The following is a 9,597-nucleotide window of genomic DNA, read 5'->3' as shown; positions in this document are numbered from 1 at the left end:
ACCAACTGCACCCCACCCCATTAAAATACCCCTCACCCCCAATCTCACACACCCATATGAATGTAAAAAATCCCACTCATCTTAAATACTGAATATTACGCAGATCAGAATCGGTGTAACAGTTCTAGATGTTTAGTCCTCCAAAATGTTCTGGCACTGGCTGTCGGTCGGTGGTCTAATACTTGCAGCCTTCTGTACAAGGTAAACTTGACTTTCTGCAGCGGCGGTGCATACTCAGGCACCCCTTTGGTCACCCGCAGGACACAAACTCTGTGCATGCTTTGGGAATGGGAGAGAGTGAGAATAACTCTGGGATCAACTTCTCATCCTTATGAGTCCATCCCACAGATGTTACACATGGGAGACAAGTGAAGGGAGTGAGATTGGTTCCAGATACTCGCTTGGTCGTGGGCACGCTTGATATGGAACCGTGCTGCATCGGATGTGGGAGGGAGGTTTTCTTGAATTCACCCCATGAAAAACAGCTCGACTTGTGCCTGATCACAACTGTCAACATCAGACAATCCATAAAACTTGCAAGTGAAGATGTCTAACGATTTAATGATGTCATCGGTGATGTCGCTTTTACCCAGACTGTTCAACAACAAATGGTGTTCCTTGAACATGGACCAATCAGTTACCTTGGAGTGACCAAATAGCTGTGACACTATCACATCCAGTAATGGAGTAAATCCAATTATTGTTTCTACTTGTAGAACAATAAGCTTGCTTCGGATGCCATGTACTGGAATGAATTTTGGAGATTTGGCAATGCCAGCCTTCATCCACAGATATAAACATAGCATTTTCTTAAAATATGCCAACAACAGCAGCAGCACATCATCGTCGAGCACCGACACAACAGTTGATTATACATTAGCATGCAGACAATGGAGAACGAGTTGAGTGTTGGCTTCCTCGTGGTCAGCTTGTAGTCTGCTTGTTGAGATGGTCAGGTAAAAACAAAGCCAGCTCTGTTTCCAATGATACAAAGTTGGACCAGTTTGCTGGTAGTGGCACCTGGCCCTTCACACGACGTCGTATTGGTTTTATGCCACACTTACATTTCATACGTGTCCCGGACTTGATGGATTTTTTCCAATTCCTGCCGAATGCTCCATCAATGTGGTCGTACGCTTCTCTCATTTTATAAACCGTCTGAACAAATACATCTGCATATTCACTGAATGTAATTGTGTCTCTTGCTTTTCCCCAGTGTCATCAAAACCAAGGCAACTTGTTCTACCAATTGACACAGCTTCTGGTGTAGCCTCGTCAGTTGTTAGCAGTTTTGCCAATACAGATTTGTTGGCTGCATGTAACATCCCGTCAGTTTTCCCTCGTGACAGTGGAACTGGCATTAATTTGTGCTGTACAATTCTGTCCAGGTTCACACTGTGCCCTGCCCTGTAAGCTCTAATTAATCTTTGTAAGATGTTTCTATCAACTTTTATCGACTTCTGTTTGCCTTTACTTTCTTCTACTACAGTATACAACGTTGAACATGTCAGTGCCTGGTTCTTGTGTATCGGTGATTTGAAGTCGATTTGGTCGGCATCATCTTGCACTGTGCACAATCATCTTTCCACAAAGACATCAAGCTGTTTTTGGCCCAGTTCCGCAGCACCAAGAAGTGACTCCTGAATGGCAGACGAAGCAACCAACGTCCTTGGTCATGAAAATTTCCAGTGTAAGAGAAGCAGCTTCAGTGTTGAATACGTTGTTCCTCAACAAAGCCTTTACCATATTGCCTTCATCATCGTTATCCCTGGTGATTATCCCTATATTATGTTAGTTGTAAGAATACTCATCCTCGTCCTCACTGACTGACAGCATTGCCTTGGTCTCTCTGATATGGTATTATATATCCTTATTGCCGAGCCAATCCTTGCAATACCAACTAAACCCCAACTCCTCGTTCTGGTTGCATTTGATGATTTAACCACTCGGTGTCGTGGTCTGCATCTACCTGGCTGAAACGTCGATCTGTAGCCTTGACCACAACGTTGGCATTTTTGAATTTGTTCTCGACCTCAAAAGGGAACCAATTCATATCTGCAAGGTAGACCATGCCCCACTGAGAGTAATTGAGATGGTCATAACGGTAAAACATACTACGGTATGGTAACATGCATCCAAATGCGCACAAGTGAAGACCACGTTCAGCTCGAATGAACAGCAATAGGAATCCAACCATTTGCATGTATTGCCACCAGAATTGGGTATTTGAATTCTCTGTCTTCAATTTTTCTCTAAAATCTTCGATAAATCCCATGTGCTTTCTTCATTGCCAATTTATAAATAAGTTTACCAATTGTACTTGATTATGGATATGTGTCAAATGAACTTATCTCCCTTTTCAAATCAAGATCAACACTTTCCAGATAGCGATATAAACGGGAAGCAGTAACTGTCGTAGAGCTTGTAGGGTGAATTTGTGAGCTCTTATAGCACAAGCATAACTTTTACCTGCCATAGATTGCTGAGCAACATTTTCCCCGAGAACACCACCTTCCGTCCATAACTCGCTTAACCTGGAGTCCTGCATGAGGTGACCGGGAACACCCAAAAATTTCATGGCAGTGTGCAATCCCCCAAGATGTGGCATGAGTATGTTCTTGTACTCAGGTACAGACCACTTAAGTTCCATCAGTTTGGGTGTTACCTGAAGGGTTAATGTAACCCAAACATCATGGTGCAAATGTGCACATTATGCTATATTTAATATTTTAGAAATACCAAATATTGAAATGAACGTTCACAAATGACCAACCATTGGGACCTGTGTCTTCCGTGATTTATTTGGAAGCAAAACAACTCTTGAGGTTCGTAAATTATGTAGTTTGTATTGCAACTGGCCGCCATTTTGAATTTTAGTTTAGAGGGTTATCGCAAAATTGTTTCCGGCATACACTTGTTTTGGATTCCACACATCAAAATTCCTCTAGTGAAACATGTGTGCTGCCCGTTAACAAAAATACACCATGGTTACCGTTTTGTCAAAATTAACATGCTCCAGAGGAGTCAAAAATCTCACCATACTTCCATTGAACTGAATAAATTTAGCAGTGGGAAAGGAAAGTGCAAAGATATAGAGCAGGCTCTCCTCCCACTGCAATCAAGCCAATGCAGAGTTAAAACAGGATGAACGAATAAAGAAGTGGTCATAAACGGGACCATGACCTTTGACATTTTTAACTCAAAAACAATATGCTTATAGCTATTGACTAGCTCTACTAGGTGGTTAAGTTTCATGAAGATCGGTGTGGAATTGTGATCTGCAGGTGATTGACAAACAGACAGAATAACAGACTCGACCAACCAATATACTTGCACATTTTCAACTTTGAAAGTAATAAGCAAAAAAACAAGGGAAGAATTAACCTGGCAATGGGAAGTCTGCACAGCATGCTGTACAGGAACATGCAGAAGATTGTGTAAGCAGTAGCCATCACAAAATAGACCAGAGCACTGTTTGTGATATCATCAGCAACTGCTAGGTCCAAAATGGATAGCAATGCACTCAAAGTACCTCCCATTGCTTGGCCTGAAAGAACAGACATCCACAAATAGGAGCACATATGGCCCTCAGCATACACATACTGGGTACACCACTTCACCATAGTAGGTTATACACATGATACACGATTCCTTCCATCATTTACACTTAAGCACACCTGATTGCATGAAAAACTAAAACGGCGGCACATGGTAGAGCGCATACCTCCACCAGGCTGAACATTTTACGTTTGGTATCCCATTGATAGGCCAGATCTGCATCCGGACCTGAACCAAAATTATAATCAGCTTGTTCTTGTCACCTAACCAACTCGTCCACCTAGATTTGTCATAATCTGTCCACAACTTTTTGAAACATCATGGTACATATCATTTTTGACCCATTCTCAGTGATGAAGAATCACTTAAAGTATTTTTAAAAAATAAAAAATAAATAAATAAATAACGTACCCGGATCCCGGTTCTTCACCAAAAACGAATTATTTCATTCTTGTCACACACGGAGCATGTCCACCAAGATGTGTCCAAATCAGTCCATAGCATTTTGAGCTTTCCTCCTATATATTGTTTTTTGGCCCTATCTCTCATTGGTGAAGAAGAGGATTGACGAGAAGAGGATGAAATTCAAGGAGTGGCAGAAGGCGAAGGGTATGGGGGCAGAAAAGGCTGAGCATGAAAGTTTAAGGCAGCCAAGAAGGCTGCAAAGAAAGAGGTAGCAAAGGTGCAGCAGGCATATTGGAAAATGTTTGAAGAACGCTTGGATTTGGAAGAGGGTCAGAGAGTGGTATTCAGGATTGCAAAGTAGATAGCGAAAGAGAGGTGTGATGTGATGGGGGTGAGTTGCTTGAAGGATGAAGTGGGACAAATCGTTGTGGACCCAGATGGAATTAAAGGAAGATGGAAGAGATATATGGAAATGCAAATGCTGTTGAATGCAGAGAATGAATGGGATGGCAACATAGAGAGTAACCCAGTTTTAGGACCGGCAGAGAAGATAACCGAGAAGGAAGTTGAGGAAGCGATAAAAGCAATGAAGAGTAGAAAAGCGGAAGGGCTGACGGGAGTTGTGGGAGATATGGTGAAGGCAGCGGGAAATTGGGGTGTGAAGAGAATGACAGAGATCTGTAATCTGGTGGTGAAAGAAGGCCGCATTCCAGTGGATTGGGAACTGAGTACCCTCGTCCCTCTATACAAGGGGAAAGGTGACCCCCTGGACTGTGGCTCGTATCGAGCGATAAAGTTATTGGAGCATGGAATGAAGGTATTGGAAAGGGTGTTGGAGCGGAGGATGAGGAAGAAAGTGAAGATCGACAAAATGCAGTTTGGATTTATGCCAGGAAGAGGAACGACACACGCGCTTTTTATTGTAAGGCAGTTGCAGGAGAATTACATGGAGAAGAGGAAGAAGTTGTTTCTTGGGTTTGTTGATCTGGAGAAAGCATTCAATAGGGTTCCACGCGAAGTAGTGACATGAGCATTGAGGAAGTTAGGAGTGGAGGAATTGTTGATCAGAGTAGTGATGGCAATGTACGAAAGAGCGCGCACAGCTGTAAGGACGAAGGACGGGAACAGTGGTGAGTTTGAGGTAAAGGTGGGAGTGCATCAGGGGTCGGTACTAAGTCCACTACTATTTGTAGCTGTGATGGAGGTGCTGGCTCAGAACGTAAAGGAGGGTTTGCCGTGGGAGGTGCTGTATGCAGATGATCTGGTGTTGTTTGCAGAAAGTATGGATGAACTGAAGGAGAAGATGAACAAGCGGAAGGAATGTATGGAGACAAAAGGTCTGAAGGTGAATATCGGAAAGATGAAGGTGATGGCAAATGGTAAAGCATGTGGTGAGGTGGAAAGAACTGGGAAGTGGCCGTGTGCCGTGTGCAGGAAGGGTGTCGTAGTGAACTCCATGCAATGTAAAATGTGCGCTGAGTGGGTTCATCAAAAATGTAGTGGTCTGAGAGGGTCATTAACCAGTGTGGCAGCTACAATCAGGTGTAAGGTGTGCATAGAGGGAGCTGCAGATGGAGGAAATGTTGAGTTGGATCTTGGAGATGGCATGAAGCTTGAAGGTGTGAAAACATTTTGCTACCCTAGGAGACATGCTGAATGGAGAAGGTGGATCACACTCGGCAACGGTTGCTGGAGTGAGATGTGCATGGAAGAAGTTTCGGGAACTGAGTGGCGTGCTGACGAGGAGGGGAGTGTCGTTGAAGCTGAAGGGAAAGGTGTATGCTGCATGTGTGAGAAGTGTTATGATTTATGGGGAGCGAGACGTGGGTAATGAACGTAGAGCAGCAACGAAGGCTGGAAAGGGTGGAAATGCGAATGGTTCAGGGGATGTGTGGAGTATCGTTGAGAGAGAGGAAGACAAATGATGAATTGTGAAAGATGATGGGAATAGAGCCTGTGATGGATGCTGTGAAGAGGAACAGGTTGAGATGGTTTGATCAAGTGTTGAGGAAGGATGAAAGTGACTGGTTGAGAAGAGTGATGGAAATGAATGTAGAAGGAAGTAGAGGACGGGGAAGACCGAGAAAAACTTGCCTAAAGATGGTGGAAGAAGAAATGTGGGCAAGGGGGTTAACAAAGGGAGATGCAGAAAATAGGGCAAAATGGAGATGATTGTCATGGGGACCGCAAGGCTAACCCCCGCTCTAGCAGGGGAAATGGCCTTAAAATGCCTGTTGTTGTTGTTGTCTCAATGGTGAAGAATCACTTTAAAATCTTAGTATCCGGTTCCAGATCTTCGCCAAAAACCCAACGTGTCCACCAAGTTTCATCCGAATCCGTCCGTAACTTTTTGAGATAGCCTGCTCACAGATAGACAGACAGATAGACATATTGGGTAAAAACACAACCTCCGTCCACCTTCAGCGGCAGAAGTAACAAAGCACAAATTGCTACCTTCTTCAATCTGTCAAAGCCACTCTTGCTGTCATTGTTTGATGAAGTCTACTACTTGGAAAAAGTTTGATGAAGAGCAGAAGCTACTACTTTTGCTGCATCTCTTCATTTCCAGATTTTATGCGGCTGGTTTCACATTTTCAAAATTATACTGCTTCAAAATTTAGTTTTGAAATATTCAACAGACCGGTATGGATTTAACAACCTTATCAACTTGACTTATTCTACTTCAAAAACCATCAGTGATGCAGCGCTAAAAGCACATCATTATTTAAAATGTGTGTGCTCAGTTCACTAGCATTTTCAGATTCTTCAAAACCAGGTGCACTACCTGCGAGCGATCTTCCCCGGAGCCAGGCACATTTTATTAGCACCAATGAAACTGTTGTTTAATGACACCATGATTGCCAACCTTACAAACACATGAACATAATTATTATACAAATGTAACACAACACTGTACAGTTTGTTAAACCCACCATATTAATGAATGAATGAATGAATGAATGATCGTTTTAAGGCCATTTTCCCCGCTGGAGCGGGGGTCAGCCTTGCGGGCCCCATGACAATCATGGTTCCCTGTTTGAGGCAATGTTTTTATGGCCGGATGCCCTTCCGGACGCCAACCCTTGGTCACGCTCTTACGATGCGCAGGGATACGGTGCACCTATTCTAAGCCGGGGTACACACCGGGATCATTCATCCCAGCAAGCTGGTACTCAATTTGCCGACCTCGGAAGGATGACAGGCTGAGTCAACCCCCCTGGCGTTAGTTCAGTGATCGACCGGGATTCGAACCCAGGATCCTAGGATCCCAAGCCAGCACCCCTAACCGCTAAGCCAACACCAGGCTGTCACCATAATTTCCTGACACCTTTAATCTGACAAATGGCTATCTGCACCAAGATCATATACCTGTTGCTGCTACAGCCAACATTCCAGTCCTATCCTGTCCTTCAGCTACAATTTCCATGGGCACGGCAGATGCAAAAAAGGAGCAAAGAGAAGCTTCCAGCATGATTGGGTCCATGAACCGTTGAACCCATAAATCTGCATACTGGAAAACATAGTTTTGTTCTGCGTGAAAAGGCCAAATTAGTGCCTGCGGGACTTGCAACCATTTCCCGGGTGAGTGATGAAGGAATGAGACAAGTGGTGCCATCATCCGACACCCACTGCTTGCACTCATATTGGTCCTTGCCTGCAGTGCCGTAGCCCTGTTAGCTGCAGGGTAATACTAAGTACTTTCCATTACATCTGAAGTCACCGCTATGAAGTGGAGGCGTTTGAAATCATTGTTCCATGCACACATGGGTAAAACATGATAACATGGGTAAAAAAACTAAAATGCTGAAAAACATCCCTGACCTACTATATTCTGGCCATATAACAGCACTATTTTGGGGAGGGGTGAGGAGGAGAGTGGTGAGGGATTGGGGAGTGTGTTATTACCAGAGATGACAGCCTGACTGTATCCAGATGGCAGTTGACCAGCCAGCCCAAATATGGTGCCCATGAAGACCATGGAAGAACCACTGATGACAACAGTGAACAAAAGCGTGATTGTAAAAAAGACTGTGCGCCATTTTGTTGTGTCAACTTTTACCAGAACCACTGTTACAGCAAGGAGTAGTGCGATAACAAAGAGCGAAGCGTGGACACGCCAATTTGCTGAGAGCCTGTGGAAGAGAAAATATGGTGGTGGTGAGGTTACAAGAGACAGCAATCCTTACTCATTGAGCAAGTTATACCATGACTGGGACAGCAAATGCAGGACTACGAGACACAAGTGCAATGCAACATCATGTCAACCTAAGGATTTTCAAAATTATTATTAACATTGCCATAAATATTGGGGTGGGAATACAGAAGGCAGAATTGTGGGGAAAGGGGGGGGGGGGGGGGAAGTTGTTCAAATGCAAAGATTAAAATTCCATGTTCTCCATTAATTGGCGCTTCAAGGAATAAGTGCAAATCATACTCAACTAGAATGGCACTGGGTAGAGAGCATACCTCCGGCAGGCTGATCAGTTTATGTTTTGTATCCCACTGATAGGCCAGATCTGGATTCGGACCTGAACCAAAATCAAATTGGCTTGTTCTTGTCACCTAACCAACAAATCCACCTAGTTTTGTGACAAGTCATCCACAACCTTTTGAAATATGTCATAGAGTATATCGTTTTTGGACCTCACTCAATGGTGAAGAATCACTTAGATTAAAAAAAAATTCTCATATCTGGATCTGGTTTTGGATCTTCACCAACATCGAATAAATTCTTCCTTGTCACACACCCAAGCTGTCCACCAAATTTCGTCTGAATCCATCCATAACTTTGAGATTTTGTGCTACAAGTACACCTGCTCACTACGGAAATGGTAGGAAGGGTCATTCCTCTTTGGGGTATACAGATTGAAAAGTAGGCTCGGGAATCCTATGGCAAAGGCTAGCTCGTATGGAGGATAACAGAGAACAGTGGATCAAGGAAAGGGGCCGTGATCAAACGGTTCGGACAGGACGAAACACTAAACTCCCTTTCAGCACAACATTTAATGAAACAACGCAAAGATGGCGACAATCAACTCGCTCACACGAGCCATCAGTAAGAAGCAGGAAGTCTCCTCCCTTTCCGGTGCAAATCATAAGAAAAATAAAAGTACGAAATACAGGCTCGCACTACACCAACATGGCATCAACATATTGCAAGAAAACATTCATAAGCAAAGCAGGAAACATTCACGTATATCGTACGCATAGTATTAGAGACTTTCTAACACATATTACAGTATATCTATGGTCGGGTCTCAAGAACATTGGGTGTGTTCATTTACTAAGTTTCTTGTAGAGAGATCGCCAAGTGGTTTAAGCATTCGAGCAAGCACTCCATTCAAAACCGTTAAGGAACAGCTGGCTTGGCAAGCACTAGCTAGCTCCTTAGCAAATGAGCACAACCAGGGCTACCTCCCTTTCAGTTTCGTGTTAAACAGCAGACACAAATTTCAAAAGGCCGCCACGAAAAACGCCACGTTAGCAGAAGGAAGGGTTATGTTATTTACCCAACCCTTGTGGGGTATATAGAGTACCGTAGATCTGCGCTCAGTTCTGAAAGTAAAACTGTCCTCACGGATGTCGGGATTCCTCGAAATTTCTTTTTTTAGTGTTATAAATAGCATTGGCGAT

The 9,597-nt window shown here is 43.7% G+C and overlaps 1 protein-coding gene across 15 annotated transcripts in view; it reads right to left on the bottom strand.

Annotated features, from left to right (window-relative positions):
• SLC29A3 (solute carrier family 29 member 3) overlaps positions 1–9,597 on the bottom strand; it is a 139,954-nt gene that overhangs the window by 14,555 nt on the left and 115,802 nt on the right. For all 15 annotated transcript variants that reach the window (XM_078776258.1, XM_078776260.1, XM_078776261.1 and 12 more), the window contains 2 exons: positions 7,870–8,096; positions 3,385–3,547 (listed from right to left, as the gene is read on the bottom strand). In XM_078776258.1, coding sequence (XP_078632384.1) covers positions 3,385–3,547; positions 7,870–8,096 — 390 coding nt within the window. The remainder of the gene's footprint in view (positions 1–3,384; positions 3,548–7,869; positions 8,097–9,597) is intronic.

The sequence above is a fragment of the Myxine glutinosa genome, chromosome 4, assembly GCF_964187855.1.
Source record: "Myxine glutinosa chromosome 4, kmMyxGlut1.1, whole genome shotgun sequence".
NCBI classification, from domain to species: domain Eukaryota; kingdom Metazoa; phylum Chordata; class Myxini; order Myxiniformes; family Myxinidae; genus Myxine; species Myxine glutinosa.
This window is presented reverse-complemented; position numbering and strand designations above follow the sequence as displayed.